The sequence below is a fragment of the Theobroma cacao genome, chromosome 5 (assembly GCF_053813885.1).
Source record: "Theobroma cacao isolate CCN51 chromosome 5, ASM5381388v1, whole genome shotgun sequence".
NCBI classification, from domain to species: domain Eukaryota; kingdom Viridiplantae; phylum Streptophyta; class Magnoliopsida; order Malvales; family Malvaceae; genus Theobroma; species Theobroma cacao.
In genome coordinates, this window is record NC_142643.1 from 2,275,534 (window position 1) to 2,292,453 (window position 16,920).

Here is a 16,920-nt window from a genome sequence, read left to right on the forward strand (position 1 = left end):
ATAACTGGCTTCAAAGCGCTCCCACAGTTCTTGCAACTATCGAGCGTCGGATCCATCCAAGCAGGGGGTGCTCGATCATGCATCGCAAACTTTTTGGCTGATATAAAGTCTTTAATCTCCTTGAACTTTCCTCTCAAGTTGTATTGGATCTTGTAAGTTTCTTGGCATGATTTACATTCGACATCACCGCTGATCATGCTAATGCCATGAGATAGGAGATAATTAAGATCATGCACCGTGGCACGTCGAGTGGTAGCCCATGGATATGGTGCAGCTATGGTTTCAGTTTTCCCTGCTTTGGGATTCTGAAACGGGTTTTTTCGACAACGGGGACGAGGTCGACAATGTTGGGCGCCAGTACTCACTTGTTCATGGACTGGGTTAGGGTTAATGTCCGTAAAAGGAAGTTCGTGATGAGTAGAAGGTAAGCCAAACGATGATGATGACTCTGGTATTGATGATGGCCCTGGCCCTAATGAAATAGAAAGGTTGAGTAGTTCTTCATGGTCTTCTTCACAGTCAAAGCTCAGGGAAAACAGACGTTTTTGATAAGTAGAAGGTGAGCCAGACGATGATGATGGCCCTCGCCCTAGTGAAAGAGAAAGGTCGAGTAGTTCTTCATGGTCTTCTTCACCATCAAAGCTCCAGGAAAACAGACGTTTTTTATGAGTAGAAGGTAAGCCAGACGATGATGCTGGCCCTCGCCCTATTGAAAGAGAAAGGTCGAGTCCTTCTTCATGGTTTTCTTCACCATCAAAGCTCTGGGAAAGCAGACGTTTTTTAGGGTTAGGGTTGTTCATAAGAGACAGTTTTTGATGAGTACAAGGTACACTAGACGATGATAATGGCTGTGGCGGCCCTAATGAAAGAGAAAGGTTGAGTAGTTCTTCATGCTCTTCTTCACCATAAAAGCACCGGGAAGACAGACGTCTTCTAGGGTCAGGTTTGCATGGAAAAAAATCGTAACAGTGGGGAGTGGAAGGTAAACAGGGTGGAAGCTGATGAAGATTTTGCTGCCCTGAGGGAGGTGAAGATGACGACGGCGGCCATGGTGTGAGGAACTCCTCACAATCCCCTTCTTCATCATTAGAACATGGGAAAAAGACATGGGTTCTCCTCATACCTAGAAGAATAAGAATACTTGAAAGAGAGAATAGGTTGGTCGGCGAAGATTGCAATGCAAAATTTGAAGGAAAATACGTGTTTGTATATATATACAAGGAAAATAGTTGTACTAGGAAGAATAGAGGACTATTATTAGGATAAGTTTGTACCTTTCCACACTCCTTGTCTACTATAACTAGATTATTTCATGTAGCAGCATTTGTATTAAATTGATTGTCTAAAATTCTATTTATTTAATTCTCTCTCATCTCACAAGTTCAACACCCATTGAAATATAAGGGAACCGGCTTCCCCTTCTATTAATGGTGGGGATTTAATCAAAAACTATATCAATGCACCAAAATATGCCACGATAGCAATTAAATGGACAAAAAGTCAAATCAAATAGTTTGTTTCCTTCCATTAAACCCAAAATGAAAAAAAAAATGAAACAATTATGTAAAAGCCTAGCAAAGGAAGCCAAGGATCGAGTCTTTATCGTTGTCAAATTCCTCCGTTTCCTTCACGTCAGACTTCTATCTCCTCTTCCCTAGCCATGTCTAGGCCCTGGCCTGTGTATCTAATTTCTAGCTGACCATCCGTTAACTTCTGAGTGTGATAGTGCCAATTGGGCTCGATGAGCCCATCTAAAGTGTAAAAAGTAAATAATAATTTTTTAAATATTTATTTTTTTATTATATTTAATTAAATTTTTATATTTTTATTTTGAGTTGAATAAATTTTTATTACTAATGATTTATTTAATCAAATTATCACTTATTATTTTATATTTCGTGATGTTGATGTGGTATACTGAGGTGTTATAATTAATAATAACGTGACATATTAATATATTATAATTGATAATGATGTGATATATTAATTTGACATGATAATATTACCATGTGATATTTTTCATTCTCTATATAAATGTCATTTCAGTGTTATATGAGTATAAAAATTATAATTAGTATTTTAACTAATGATAATTAGTCAACTATTAGTAATAAGAGTTTATTTAACTCAAAAAAAAAATATAAAATCTTAATTGAATGTAATAAAAAATTTAAATTTATTAAAAAAATTTTAAATAATTTGAAAACTTTTTTGAGTATTATATATTATATATATTTATGTAATAACTTCAAGATATTGGTTCGTTGGTAGATAAAAATAAATGAAATTCCAGTTTGGGTCAAAAGAAAAAGATAAAAAAAAAAACCTAGTAATAAAAGAAAAATATGTCAACCATTTTTAACCCCAAACCACAAGGCCCATAGGCCTATAGTTATTGCCCCCTGCTGCTGCATGTTCTGTTTCTAAGTACGACCTGCTAACCCATTATCTTATGCATGTGCATTTCTCTTCTACAAGTCAACATCAATGAACTGCATGTGTTCTACACTTGCAAATTTCGAAAGAAAACCAAAAGAACAAGAAGCATGATCAAGTATTCTTATCATAGTATTTAATTCATGCCACGTTACTACTGATTAACAAGAAGAAACTTGTTTTAGATGGGGAGTTGAGGACCCAGAGAAGGCTGATTAGTCTTTCCAAAAAGCAACGTGTAAAAAGATGAGCAGATGGGTTTTGAGGGAACCAGTGGTTGCTATGAAGAATGCCCCATTGGCTTTATCAAGTGTATAGGCTTTTTCTACTCCTTATTCACCACCTGGATTTGTATTTTTCCCCAAGCTCCATTAACAGGTTTACAGAAAGTAAAATTGGGTCTGATGTCAGAAAGGTAACAGTACTAGTAGTTTACTCTTTGTTTGCTTCCTTGTGAAGTTCTCAATCAGGATCTGTTGTATTTTTTACCCTGGATAAACTGCTGAAGATATTGAAAGATGAAACAAGGAAATGGCCTTGAGCCAGTAAATCAACATTATTTTACGAATTCCTAAAGAAAATTGAGGTGAATAGTTAATTTGATTAGTTATGCTAAAATCAAAAAGGGGAATATGTTACAGGGAAGCACTAAGGGGTAGCAGATTCGTGGCAAAACCCACCATGGGGGAACAAATTGAGTGAATGGGCCATGGCCTAAGCAGACTTTTAGTTTGTTGTGATTCTTGTGAATGCCTAAAAGATGGCACTCTTTTTTCCCAAAGAGAAACGAGAGAATCCCTTAGAACATAGTTGGCAAAACAGAACCAAATAACTTACCCACTACTTTTTTTTTTCAACTTTTGTCCAAGCAACAGAGATTCTGATTCGGCTACCAATACCAAGTTCCATGTACACACTAAATTTATCAGGTTCACAAGCAAAAGTAGTCTAATTTCTTTAGATTTCTTCTTTTAAACATTGCTTTTAGTATTATTTCTTGGTTGCTAAATTGCCTGAGGCAAGAGCTGTTGATGCAGATGAAGCAGACATGGAAGATGTCCAAAATTGTGCACTCTTCACCTTTGACACACTTGCCAGGACCCCTAATGGTGTTACATCTCCAACAATTGTCACCTTCTTTGCTGCGAAGTCGATGCTGAAGGATGTCACTCCTGGTCAAATCATTACAAAAGATCTATGCTAAGTTCTTTGTAAATTTTGGTGTGAACTCCAATTCATGGAAGTGTAAAAGATAGGAATTGAGCTTACAGCCATTTATCTATAAATAGGTACTAGGTAAAAGTACAATAAAGGCAGTGGAAAAAAATAGTGACAGTCCTGAAGTTTTTGTTAAACCATAGGCTAAAGTGGATGAGAAGTGACAGTGATACCTTCCATTCTAGATAGATGTTTCCTCACTTTTCCTTCACAGCCTTTGCAGTGCAGTGACACCCTTAAAACCACAACCTGAAAGCAAATTGATTGGGATTTAGAATTTACGAGAGTGCTGAAGTTTACCACCACCCGGGCCTGTAATAGTTCTCAGATTGCAAATTCTGAAGAATATAAAACTTGAAGATGCCTCATATTCAGCAATGTTCCCAGCAGGCTATGCAAAATTGAAAGTTCAACTAAAATTGATGGTGATGAATGAAAGAGAGCAGGAACAAACCTGGTCTGCAGAAGGCTTCTCTGAGCGAGAGGAAGAAGAGGGTTTCGAAACAATGGATTGATCTTGCTTTATAGCTTGAATCTTCTTTGTTTCGGGAGGAACCAATGCCCAAACTGGATCATAATCCGATATTCCATCGAAAAACGCAGAGTCACCCAAGAGGTACCTAGAGGAGCCAGGAGGGGTGACAAAATCGACCTCCTTGGCAAAGCTCTTCCTACCAGAATCTGCATCTTTTATGTCAGAAGTGCTTTTCCTGCTAACGATATGATCAGTTGGCTTCAATGAACTGCTCTTAGTCGAGCTCTTCTTCTTATGATCTTTGGACTTAGCTGAAGCTGCAGAATTCTTCTTTGTATGATCATTTGGTTTGCTTGATGAAGACCTTTTCTCGTTCTTCCTAAGCTGATGGTAAGGCAAAGGATTGATCGGCGGGGGCTGAGATGTACAAGGGTTGGAAGGCAGAGTTCTGGTGAATCTCTTGGCGTCTCGAATGATGGGGTTGTGGCGGTCGATGGCTCGGCCACCAAGCTGAATGGCGGATTCTGAGGAGCAAGAGGATGAGGCTTGATCCATGCTCAAACATATGGCTGTTGAAGCTTGGGATGCACAGAAGATATCCATTCGTTTCATCTTCTTTTTCTTTCTTTCTTTCTTTTGAGTTTTGATATTGATAGCACTCAAGGATAACTAGTGGTTTAGAGAATCTGCATAAGAAGAGAGAGAAAGAGAAGAACATCCAAAAGAAGGTTGGTTGTTCTGCTTTTATGCTTGGGTTCTTGACTTGATGTATAAAGAAAGAGAGAGAAGAGAGTTAAAAGGTTACATGCAAAAGAAGATAAAAATTATCTCAAAAAGAAAAGAAAACAGAATATATCATGGAGTACCCAACACGACTGTGTTGTATATCTAGAGGTTTCTGTAATCAAAACTCTACATATTGAAATACAAAAATTAGCCTTACTTTCCGATTAATATGTTGCCACATCACAAAATTTTTAGATTAGATTCATAATAATTAGATTGAAAGGTGTCTATCTGACTACAATTCTTAGCACAAGTGGTACAATACCTTAGCTAATTCACACGCTTTCACTAGAAAGGGCAAAATAGAATAGCAGAATCTGATCTGTAATAAGATGCAACCAACCCTTTTTTGAGTTGTTAAATGTCAGTTGGATGAAAATGACCCAAAGTAGATACATAGCTAGCTTGTTCTTTTAATGAGTAATTCAAAATACTGCATGTAAATCTCTTAACAACGGGGCTAAAAGCCTTTGTGGAAGTTCTTTCCAGTCTTTCTCTGTATAGGACCTTCTTACGGTACCTCTCAGCACTTTGTACCATGGATGTGTTTGCCCTAATTTTATGTTCCAAAAATTAATATTCTTTTCCAAGTATGGCTCCATCTTTGTTTTTTAATCAGGGGATTAAACCAAGAACATGATGCTCAACACTAGCACATATGATTCTGATGAATCATAGTTAATTAGTACTTCCACTCTGAACATATAATAATTTATCAGCTCCCATTCTTGGAGACAACATAGAGTTCACGCGACCAGGTTCATATGACACATTGGCCTGATTATAAAACTATTCTTTAACCCAAAAAAAATTTCATCGTTTTTGATACAAACATGAACAATTTTGACTGCAAAATGCCTTCTGATCCGTTGGTCAGGTGGGGGATGGCCTACTTATCAGGCTACTGTCTGTGAATTCAATTTTCGAAAGGAAAGCATGTTAACTGCGTAAGGGCTCATATGAGACAGAGCAACGGTAAAAATTTTATCAGCAACCAGCTTGCTATATAGTATGCTACATTTATTGACAAGGCAGGCAGGACAGTTAAAGAGCAAGATCATGGTTTATTACATAATTTTTCTTGCCCATGTTTGCTGTCTACATGACGTTAATTAAAACCACAGATGTTTTCTCCATTGATTAGAAAAATGGGAAATGGCCTCTACTTGGGGTTGGTGGAAAACATCAATGAGGTTTGATTATTAGTCAGGAAACCCTACCCTTCTGTCAAAATTCTAAAACCCAAGGTGCCACAACAAGCTTAGCTTTACTTGCCCCAGCTGCAATATGGAAAAGAACCAGTCAGTCTCCTTCATGAAGTTTAATGAAAGGAAGTCAACAGCAATTCATTTGAAAACCACCAGCATTGAAAATCAACTTATTTCTCAATTATTTGAGTTCCATATAGGCTTTAAAATCATAATTCATGAGGTAGTTGGTGAAGAATTAAAACTCTGTGGTCCATGAACCATGGCTTAGAATGCTTGAAACTTTGAATTGTTATTTAAAACCAAGCAGAAAAAGATCAAATAGAAGAAGAAAAAGCAAAGGGAAAATGCCCCACTCCCAGTCTAATTACACATGCACACTCTCAAAGGCATAGCAGCAACACAAACAGGCAGGCCCAGTTGTTCCTGCAGTACACAATTATTATCATTAATGATTTTATTCAGATTCCTATAGAACATATGCTGCCAGATATATAAAACCCTTTGGAATTGTCGATGGATGAGACACAAAGCCACTTTCTTAACTCAAATCCTCCTTCACAAAACCTGGTGGAATCAGATGCTTCGATATGGCCGTACTTCTTTTTCTTTCTCCTCTCCTTTTATATCCTAAATTCCCAACCCCTTCGGCTTTGGACCAATTCAAGAACTCATTTCTCTTTCCTTGCTGAGGCTTTTCTTAGTGGAAATAATAGAGGGGTCCCTTTGCTTATTTATCAGCTATGGCTATCTTTTCCTTTCCATTAACCTGCTCTCCTTTCACCTTTCTTTTTCTTTTCAGGGTCATAAACTTCTGATTATGCCCACAGATTTATACATATAGTCAACCTCACAAATATCTCTTTCTTCTAGGCATTTTCAATCTAAGTGCTTATCATATAACATTTTCCTTTGCATTGAAACCTTTCAAAATCAATTACTTCATTTGCACCTAACACCCAATGTTTTATCAACTTCAAAATTTCAAATCAGTTAAGACATTTTCACAGTATAGGAAGTGGGGGGAATTATGAGAGTTGTAAGCCAACAGAATCCTATTTACTGCAATATATTAGTGGTGATGGCTTGCCTGAACTAGTTCAAATTTAACTTGATAATACCTTCCAAGAAGGGAGTTGCAATTTATATAAGAAAAGATTTGATGGTGTAACGCAGGCAAATGTAGGTGCCTGGTAGTACATAAAGGCCTGTCCTTTTCTTTGGGTTCGACATATGCACTTTAGCAAATTATTGTACCTGGTAGCAGAGCTACCTTACCTTGTGGAAGAGAAAAAAGAAAATCATATTATCAACCAATAATTTGATTAGAAAAAGAAAACCATAGGAAGGAAAGGAACTGAGAACCGAGGAAAGATGGGTTGGGCACACCGACATTAACTTTTTCCTTTATTCTTCTTATGGTCCCCGACCCAAGTGTCCCTGGTTAAGACTACGTCTTTTTTATCCCAATTTTCCAACTTACCCTTCACAAAGAAAAAGCCGAAAGGAACTGATCTGTACCCTGCAATCTGGGCTGGATAATGCGATGAGAAATTTTTTATTACGACCACGAGAAGAGAGGAGATGTATTGCTGAATGGTGACATCTACTTGGGATTGTGTGCCAAATGGAACATTGAAGAAAGGTTTGATGGGAATCTCATTTCCATTCAACTTTGGACTAGACTGACCCAACCAAAGCCCAAACAAAAATGTTTTGGAACGATCAGTGGTCCATATGCAACCAGCCCATCCACACCCAAACCCTTACTTTCCTTCTTTCCTCCTTTTTTTTTTTTTTTTTAATCTTCCCCCAAAATGACCAAAAAAAAAAAAGGGAAAATATGGAAAAATAAAGCAAATTTTATTGCCAGAGCTTAGAAGAAAGAATAACTTACAAATGCGCTAAATCCAATCAAAGCCCACGTGAAGCCTTTGAAAGGCATAAACGCCTTTAAACAATCAAGTCATGCCCACCAAGATAAACATTCAACTTCTCCTGAACCAGTAAAGCCCCCAAGGGCCAGGACTAAAAAGGCAACCACCTACACGATCTAAGCGAATTGCTCCTATTCACCTTAATGATAGCTCCCAAAAGATGATACTAGTATCCACCCTGATGTGTACATTGAGGGCAAGGGAACTTTAAAAAGCAGCCAAAACTTGACTCTGTGCAAACAAATGCACAGTGCAGATGTGAACAATTAGAACTGATTATTATAGAAGGAACAACAGATCCTCCGATAAAGGGGGTTGAACTGCTAAATTTCCTGGTAATGCAGAGTAAGGATGATAATAAGAAAATGCCTTGACAACATACAGATACTCTTCACACTATACATACTTTGTTTCGCTATATTTTGTTTCCTTGTTCATCTAAGCTCCCTTTCCTTCATCTTCGTTCAAAATGCGATTCCGGAAATCACTGACCATAAGAGGCAACCCCTCTCTTAGGGAGATTTTTGGCTCCCAGTTGAGCAACTCCTTGGCTTTGCTGATGTCAGGTTTCCTCATATGTGGATCATCTGCAGTATTTGGTTTATATTCTATCGTTGCACTTGGATCAATCGTTTCTTTGACAACCTGAAGGTAAGGAGGAAAATGAATTTGGAAGGGCTCTATGAATGCTAAGATTCACATAAACTTAATGGAAAGCCAAATGCATTGAGGAAGACAAACCTCCGCCAATTCAAGCATAGTGAACTCTCCTGGGTTGCCCAGATTGAAAGGCCCTACATGCTCACCTTCCATTAAAGCAACAAGTCCATCCACCTGTCATTGATGAGCTACAGATGAAATAATCTCCAATTGTATGTATTCACATGTTTGTTACTTCCAAAATCATCTCACTTTTAAGCGTTCGAATTAAAGAAATCATATAACTAGTTTTTACTCCTCACTCCAATTCAAATGAGAAATTATCAAACTTCTTTCCACTTCCCCCTTCTCTCTGGTTTTCACAATTCAAATACCAATATAAATGCTCAAGTCACTTTGTATTTGAAGATGCGACTGAAAAAATGGCAGCATAGGAAACCTAAATAAGATAATAACCAGCCATACCAAATCTGAAACATATTGGAAGCTTCGTGTTTGTTTCCCATCACCATAAACAGTCATTGGTTGCTTACGGATGGCCTGAAAAACAAAGCTACAGTTATTAGAAAATGTTACATAATCCAAATCTCAACTGATTTCTGTACATGAATGCCAAAAAATATTAGAAGGATGAGTCAACCTGAGCAACAAAATTGCTAACAACACGTCCATCATCCAAGCACATACGAGGCCCATAAGTATTGAAAATGCGAGCAATTCGAACCTGCAAACAGCAAGCATCATCATTTGATCATCGCATGTAGCATATCTTTCATATGACATCTGACCTTTATAATCATCCATTCAAATACATTATTCATGATACTCACGTGAAAACTTGTGTAATACAGGGGAACCAGAAGGCATTAAGTTGTAGTAAGATGCAGATTCAAGTCATGGTCAAATAATGAAAGTCTATCTTTTAGTTTTTAGATTATCAGTTCAAAGTTGCAACTGACTGACCAAAACAGGATCTGGCCAACCTTGCTTCACTACTGTTGTGAGTTTAATATACATTTCTGAAGGCATTAACACATACTCTTTTAGCACATTCTTAAGAAAAAGATTTGTAAATTAGACTTCACAAATACATTAAGCTCATTACTAAAAGGAAATTGTACATTTCGACCCCAACCTTTCCTCAAGTTGACCAGTTTGCTTGTGGACAATGAAATTTTATTTACTACAAATTCCATGATTATCCATCCATATTACATTACCTATGATCAAGAGTCAGTTGTTTGGCCACTTAAGGAAGCACTAATTAACCTATCACAAGTTATTTTACCCTCATTAAGCATCAAAGGCCACAGTGCTGCAAGTAATAATACTACATCATGCTAGTGTAGAAAGATATGCTAAAATCGTCTTACTAAGATTCTGAAATGCCAGTAAAAGGATGACTGACTGGACTGTCAATGCCATGGGATTATTAAAAGCACGTGCCGGAAATATTACAACATGATAATTTCTACAGCCGCTGCTGGATATCCTATCATCTTGTACATAAATCAAGCATGCCAATGTAATTCAGGTACAAATAAATATCAAAAACCATACCTCAACACCTGCACCTCGATGATAATCCATAGTTAAGGTTTCAGCCGTCCTTTTTCCTTCATCATAGCAACTCCTCTCGCCTAATGACCACATTCACCAAATTAGACAAACATATAACAGAGAAACAAGCCACCAAAACAAAAAATTGATGCACTGATACTAGCTGCTTACCAATTGGATTGACATTTCCCCAGTAGGTCTCTTTCTGAGGATGCTGAAGCGGATCACCATAAACCTCACTCGTGCTTGTCAGCAAAAACCTCGCCCCCACTCTCTTTGCAAGCCCCAACATATTAAGAGTACCCATCACATTTGTCTTGTAAAACTCACCAAGTCAAGGATCTCAAATAATTAAACATTATTCAATCAAACACAAAAACGCACCATATTCTATCCAAAACAATAATAAAAACATATATAAAAATGCAAAAACAAACTTCAAATGCCCAATGCAAATGCGAAATGGACATGAAAAATAAAGGATATGATGGTTTTAACGGGATTATATTTATAATGAACCGGAGAAGCAGGGCAAGCTAAGTGATAGATCTGATCCACTTCTAAGAGAATAGGCTCAACGACGTCGTGTCGAATGAGTTCGAACCTCGGATTACCAAAAAGATGAACCACATTCTCTTTCCTCCCAGTGAAGAAATTATCAATAACAATCACTTCATCGCCTCTTCCAATTAGCTTATCGACAAGATGACTCCCAACGAACCCAGCCCCGCCCGTGACCACGATCCTCATTCTCCGCCGTCCGATCCCAACAGGGACACGCCCTACCTTGCCATGAAAGGGCTTGTTGGAATCGGCGGAATAGGAACCGGAGGCGTCCTGGGTGTGGGAAATGGTGGCAGTCGTGGTGGTGGTGTTGGTGTCGGTGGAAAAAGATCTGGGGATTGAGGAACGGACCTCGGTTGGGCCTAAACGGGAGAGAGTGGGCTGGAGGATGAAAAAAGTGGAGCCAATTAAAATGCCGACGAGGATAAAAAGAAGTCGTTGTTCTTTGAAGAGATAGTTAATGGATCTAGGGAGAGATCTGGGTTGTTTTAAGGATTTCGGTGAGTAAGGAGGTGTTTGGTTTGATGGGATCTCCTCATCTCGCCTATGGTTCACGCTTGATTGCTTGTGTAACTGTTTCATCTCTGGTTTTCTGGGAATTCAATGAATGAAGAAATCCTTCTTCTTTCTTCAGCTATTTTTCTCTTGGGTTTGGCTTTGGTTTTTATGGGGTTGGAGGAGTGAAGCTGAAGTTGAAGCTGGAAGCCTGGAACACGTTTCAATTCATTGCTTTTTACCCAAAAATTGAAGAGGGCTAGAGACAGAGAAATGGAGAGACGAGAGAGGAGAGACGGGAGGGGGTCATTCTCTTGAAAAGTAGTTACAAGAGCACAAGATTGAGTATTCCGGTGGATAAACGAACAAAATTAGGCGCCATGCTCCCGCAGACAGTACTATGTTTCTACGGCTGTGATTTTTTCCCTATTTGATGATCATGTTAGTGGCATCAGAATATTAAGTTCATTGTCCGTTTATTTAAGATATAGATTCGAATGCCCTTTTCTTAATTAAAAAAATTAATAAATGTATTCCTATTTTAGCAGATTAATCATGCATAAAGAATGCTTACAAGCTCCATGCAATTTGACTTGAAATAGCAATTTTCAAATACAAGTACGAGATATTATTAATCAATGTTCTCCGTGAATAATTTTCATTCTCATAAAAAAATTAAATTATTAATTTATTTAATAAAATCATAAAATTCTAAATAAATAAATTTTGAGTAGAAGGTATTTGATAATTTTGTTAAACAAAATTAACAATTTAATCTCGAGATGTTAATTGAAAGAAAAATATTTGTAAGATGTTTGAATTGCGAGAAGTGAAGGTGGAATTTACTTTTTTTATGTAAATTTTGTAATAATTAATTATTGAATTATATAAGTAGATGTATGTCATATCGTGAATCTTATTTTTCTTTTTCTTTTTTTTTTTAAATTTAATCTAAAAAAATTAATTGTTGAAATATTTTGCTTTGATTAGAACTTACATAGTGCTGTCATGTCAGCACGTTGTGCAAACATTGTTATAAAAGCATTGCATGTAGAGATCAAAGGACCCAACATTAAGAACCGCACATGCTTCCATCGAACTGAAGAAATCATTGACAAGGCAATGGGAAATAAAAGTGTGGAAATGGTTGATGGTTGCAAACCACAACATAGACAAAAGACTTTAACCTACTTACATTAAATTTTAAAAACAAAATCTAATGATGTTTCAATTCATTCAACCCCCCCCCCCCCCCCCCCCCCCCCCCCCTTTTTTTTTTGCTCTAAAATCTTAAATCAGGGGGGGAAATGGTGTGGAAATTAAGAGCAATAATTTGTAAAATTATTCCCAAATAGATGTGGGCATGGAGTCCCTTCCTCCCACCATTCAGGCCCAGCCTAAACTTTAAGTGCCTTATTGGGCCAAGAAATTAAGCCCTAATTAAGAAAAGCCCGAGCTATCCAAAGCCTTAATTTGGCTTCTCAGTCAACAAAGCGAAAGCTTCCAATTTCTAGGGTTTTGACAGGGAGGAGCACAGCCGCGGCAGCAAAGCTCACAATGGGTAAGATGAACAAACGCATATTCAGTTCCTTTTTAATTTCAAAGTTGATTTCTTTTTTATGCCTAATTTGATGTGATTTTTTTTTTTTTTTTGTGGTTGGAAAGCGAGGATAAAGGTTCACGAGCTGAGGAACAAGTCCAAGACGGAGCTGTTGAGCCAATTGACGGACTTGAAAGCAGAGCTCGCTCTCCTCCGCGTTGCTAAGGTCACCGGCGGTGCCCCTAACAAGCTCTCGAAAATGTAAAAATTACCCATATTTACCCTCTCATTTTCTCTTTAATTCCCCTTACATATATTGATTCTGAAATGTATAACTTTTTTTGGTGCAGAAAAGTTGTGAGGTTATCTATCGCGCAGGTTTTGACGGTGATATCACAGAAGCAAAAATCGGCGCTTCGAGAAGCTTATAAGAAGAAGAAGTTCCTTCCTTTGGATCTCCGTCCCAAGAAGACACGTGCCATTCGCCGACGCCTTACTAAACACCAGGTTTATTAAAATTTTTATATTTTTTAAAATTTCACTTATTGAAATATTGGTAGTTTAGGTGGTTGAATATTATGTATATATATACAAAGAGGTACTGTGTCGTGATGATAAGATTGGTACTTTAAAGCTAGCTTTTCTGATGGTGGTTGGCTTGGTTTGTGATGGCATAGATAATAATGTAGTGCAATGTAGGGCTTGGAATGGTTGAGGCCTGTCATGGAACTGTGGGTGGATTTTATGGAATGGAGGCATATCTTTTAAGTGTCTCGTAATCTTAGTTTCTCTATGGGATGGAATGGGGGATACTTGTTTTGTATTCATAATAAATCTTGTTATAGCAGGAGCCAAGGTTCTCCTGGGATGGATCGGTTGCATAATGAAGTGCATTACATGAAAGATATATCAATCAACCAGTTAAGGATCGGAATTTTAATGTTGAACTAGTGCCAGAATTTGGTATTGGGGTGGAACTCATGTATCAAAGAATATAAGGCTCTCTTTTTAGCCAGAGGATCATGAAACAAATAATTGTATATTAGAAGAAAAATACTAAAATAATTCATAAATTGTTAGAGATGGAAAAGAATGCTTAGCTTAGCTTAGCTGTAAAAGTACAAGATCAGCTGAAGATATTGTTCATGATTCTAACAAACAACATAATTACATAATTCTAGCACTTAGAATTATGGTTACCCCGTCTCATTGATGAGTTCCAACATTAATACATAATTTTGGCAACCCCTAGTCGTTGATAAGTCCTAAACCCAGGATCTTAAGTGCCAGAATTATGTATTGACAGAATCAGGGACAAAATCTTCATCCGGTTTTGTTTCTACTATTGAAAGTTGAGTGATAGAATAGATGTGTTTGTGGCGAATGTGTTTTTACTTGATTGATGATATATAAATACAAAAAGGAAGAGAAGGGGAAGGGACCAAACCAAAAGCAGCCTCCTTCTCATTGATGATAGCCTAAGGTTTAGAAGTTGCCACTTTGATGAGCCAAAAAAGAGTTACCCCTTTGGTAATTAATCAGGTGTAGATTTTGATGAGTTACAGGGACTTTTAAGTTTGAACAAACCTAAGCTAAGCATTCTTTTATATTTATGATAATTTATGAATTATCTTGATATTTTTTTAGTACACAATTATCTGTTCCATGGTCCTCATGCATATAAAGAGCCTTAAATTTGGATGATGACTAAACCTTGGTTGCTCTCTGTGGGTTTGGCATAGTGTGGATGTATCATATGGTTATATTCAAGGATTATAGTTGGTTCTTTCTTTCTTTCTTTCTTTCTTTCTTTTTTTCTTGGTGTTTGGTAGGGCAATAGTCTACTGAAAAGACCTGAATTGATGGTACTTTTGATACTCTTTCCCAAAGTTTACAATCTCTTTTTTCTTTTGGCAAAGCTATATTTGCAAGTAATCCTGCATTTTTTTCAACAATGTTTTAATTGGAGGAAAACAAGAAGGAAAAGAGCATGATAGTTTGGTCAATTTTGTTTATCATTGTACGATATCCAAAATTGACCACCAACAATAATCAGCAATTCCTGGTCTAGAGCTGTGCCATTGATGAGCTATTGCTAGGCAAATCAATCAAAGTAATGAAATATTAGATATTTAGTAAAATTTGGACCACTTATTAGTGGTCAATTCAGATTGACTCTAGGGTTTTGCATAGACGGTGTGGCTCCTATAGGGTCTGGCAGATTGTACAAATTTGAGTATGAGATCAGGCCGTAACTTTTGTAGGGCTCAGCCATTTCTCATTGGGCTAACAAGTAGCCATTTTGATCACTAATCAGCCTCCAATTTCAAACCCTAAAAACCTAAATTAGACTTTGTTTTACAAACGACCACAGTGAGAGTAGAATCCTGACCTTTTAATCTGAAGTCAAACACGCTAATCCACTGCGCTATGAAGTGCATTACATGAAAGATATATCAATCAACCAGGTAAGAATCGGAATTTTAATGTTTAACTATTGCCAGAACTAGGTATTGACGTTGGAACTCATTTAACTAAAGAATATAAGGCTCTTTTGTTTTGCTTGAGGATCATGAAACAAATAATTGTATATTAGAAAAAAAATTACTAATCTAATTCATAATTACATAATTCTTGCACTTAGAATTATGGTTACCCCTTCTCATTGGTGAGTTCCAACGTTAGTACATAATTTTGGCACTTAGAATTATGGAAACCCATCTCATTGCTAAGTTCTAACCCTAGGATTTTAAGTGTCAGAATTATGTACTGGGGACAAAATCTTAATTCGATTTTGTTTTTTTCCTAGAAGACATAACTAAAAGTTGAGTGATAGAATAGATGTGTTTGTGATGAATGTGTTTTTACTCGATTGATGATATATGAATACAAAGAGCAAGAGAGTGGGGAGGGACCGAACAAAAAGCAGCCTCCTTCTTATTGATGATAGCCTGAGGTTTGGAAGTTGCAACTTTGATGAGCCAAAAAAGAGTTGCAGGTTTGGTGGTTAATGAGGTGAAGATTTTTATGAATTATAGGGACTTAAAGTTTGAACAAAACTAAGCTAAGCATTCTTTTCTGTTTATGATAATTTATGAATTAGCTTAATATTTTTTTAGTGCACAATTATTTGTTTCATGGTCCTCAAGCATATAAAGAGCCTTAAATTTGGATGATGACCAAACCTTGGTTATGCTTTGTAGCTTTGGCATAGTGTGGATGTATGTTATAGTTAAATTCAAGGATTATGGTTGGTTGTTTCTTTCTTTCTTTTTTCTTGGTGTTTGGTAGGGCAATAGTCTACTGAAAAGACTTGAATTGATGGTACTTTTGATACTTTTCCCGAAGCTTACAGTCACTCTTTTCCTTTTGTAAAGCTATTTTCGCAGGTAATCCTGCATTTCTCCCAACAATGTTTTAATGCACTAATTTGTTATTCTGGCTTTTAATGCAGGCATCTTTGAAGACAGAGCGAGAAAAGAAGAGGGAGATGTATTTCCCATTAAGGAAATATGCTATCAAAGTGTAATGGAGCCAAGTGTTCTCTTTCTTTTTTTGTGTGAGTTACTTGTTTAGAAGTCTAAAAAGTTCTGAATCGCGGTTTAGATGCAGCCTATATGAGCATCATTTTTGTCCCTTTATCAGTTTTTCCATAAGAACATCTTGCTTGAGCATTTATAATATGATTTATCATTTCAGAATGTGTTTTTAACTCATGCAAGTCCTTGTCAAAAACCTTGTTTAAAGTAGTAGAATCAACAAGCTTAGATACACCTGTGCCTGTTATTTCATATCTCATTTTGAACAGTTTCCTTTTCCCACATTCTCCCTTCCTCCTCCCTCTCGTCCTGTATTCCATACAGTTACAGCTCGATATGAGCAGCACATGCTGTTGGTAAAAGTGATTGCTTTGGAAATAAAGAAAATTCACTGTTAAGACAACAGGACAGTGGTATGAAGTAACCCATGGAGAGGATCTTTTTGGGACTCGAGTTCATTCGTGGAAGTTCAATTAGAGGGAAAAAACAAGGAAAAGAGCAT

General features: G+C 37.0%; 3 protein-coding genes across 3 annotated transcripts; 1 reads left to right on the top strand and 2 right to left on the bottom strand.

Annotated features, from left to right (window-relative positions):
• Positions 1 to 3,269: 3,269 nt before the first annotated feature.
• On the bottom strand, positions 3,270 to 4,885 carry LOC18597833 (protein SODIUM POTASSIUM ROOT DEFECTIVE 2-like). The gene is made up of 3 exons (XM_018121700.2): positions 4,109 to 4,885; positions 3,828 to 3,903; positions 3,270 to 3,608 (listed from the first exon to the last, which is right to left on the bottom strand). The coding sequence occupies exons 1-3, from the start codon at positions 4,739 to 4,741 to the stop codon at positions 3,427 to 3,429; spliced, it is 891 nt and encodes a 296-aa protein (XP_017977189.2). The 5' UTR covers positions 4,742 to 4,885; the 3' UTR covers positions 3,270 to 3,426.
• Positions 4,886 to 7,967: 3,082 nt separating this feature from the next.
• On the bottom strand, positions 7,968 to 11,617 carry UXS1 (UDP-glucuronic acid decarboxylase 1). Its single transcript, XM_088806251.1, has 7 exons — positions 10,766 to 11,617; positions 10,452 to 10,598; positions 10,281 to 10,360; positions 9,361 to 9,444; positions 9,186 to 9,260; positions 8,802 to 8,894; positions 7,968 to 8,705 (listed from the first exon to the last, which is right to left on the bottom strand). Exons 1-7 carry the CDS (start codon positions 11,424 to 11,426, stop codon positions 8,499 to 8,501), a joined length of 1,347 nt encoding a protein of 448 aa, XP_088662377.1. The 5' UTR covers positions 11,427 to 11,617; the 3' UTR covers positions 7,968 to 8,498.
• A 1,141-nt stretch (positions 11,618 to 12,758) lies between these two features.
• Positions 12,759 to 16,665, top strand: LOC18597835 (large ribosomal subunit protein uL29). Its single transcript, XM_007027070.3, has 4 exons — positions 12,759 to 12,900; positions 13,005 to 13,140; positions 13,230 to 13,386; positions 16,334 to 16,665. The coding sequence occupies exons 1-4, from the start codon at positions 12,897 to 12,899 to the stop codon at positions 16,406 to 16,408; spliced, it is 372 nt and encodes a 123-aa protein (XP_007027132.3). The 5' UTR covers positions 12,759 to 12,896; the 3' UTR covers positions 16,409 to 16,665.
• The last annotated feature ends 255 nt before the right edge of the window (positions 16,666 to 16,920 follow it).

Coding starts and splice junctions, on each gene's coding strand:
- LOC18597833 (XM_018121700.2), bottom strand. CDS start 4,741: ATGAAACGAATGGATATCTTCTGTGCATCCCAAGCTTCAACAGCCATA. Junction 3,904..4,108: donor AGAAGCCTTCTGCAGACCAG/GTTTGTTCCTGC, acceptor ATTTGCTTTCAG/GTTGTGGTTTTAAGGGTGTC. Junction 3,609..3,827: donor ACATCTATCTAGAATGGAAG/GTATCACTGTCA, acceptor TGATTTGACCAG/GAGTGACATCCTTCAGCATC.
- UXS1 (XM_088806251.1), bottom strand. CDS start 11,426: ATGAAACAGTTACACAAGCAATCAAGCGTGAACCATAGGCGAGATGAG. Junction 9,445..10,280: donor ATCGAGGTGCAGGTGTTGAG/GTATGGTTTTTG, acceptor TGCTGTTTGCAG/GTTCGAATTGCTCGCATTTT. Junction 9,261..9,360: donor TTAGCAATTTTGTTGCTCAG/GTTGACTCATCC, acceptor TTTGTTTTTCAG/GCCATCCGTAAGCAACCAAT.
- LOC18597835 (XM_007027070.3), top strand. Junction 13,141..13,229: donor CCTAACAAGCTCTCGAAAAT/GTAAAAATTACC, acceptor TTTTTGGTGCAG/AAAAGTTGTGAGGTTATCTA. Junction 13,387..16,333: donor GACGCCTTACTAAACACCAG/GTTTATTAAAAT, acceptor CTTTTAATGCAG/GCATCTTTGAAGACAGAGCG.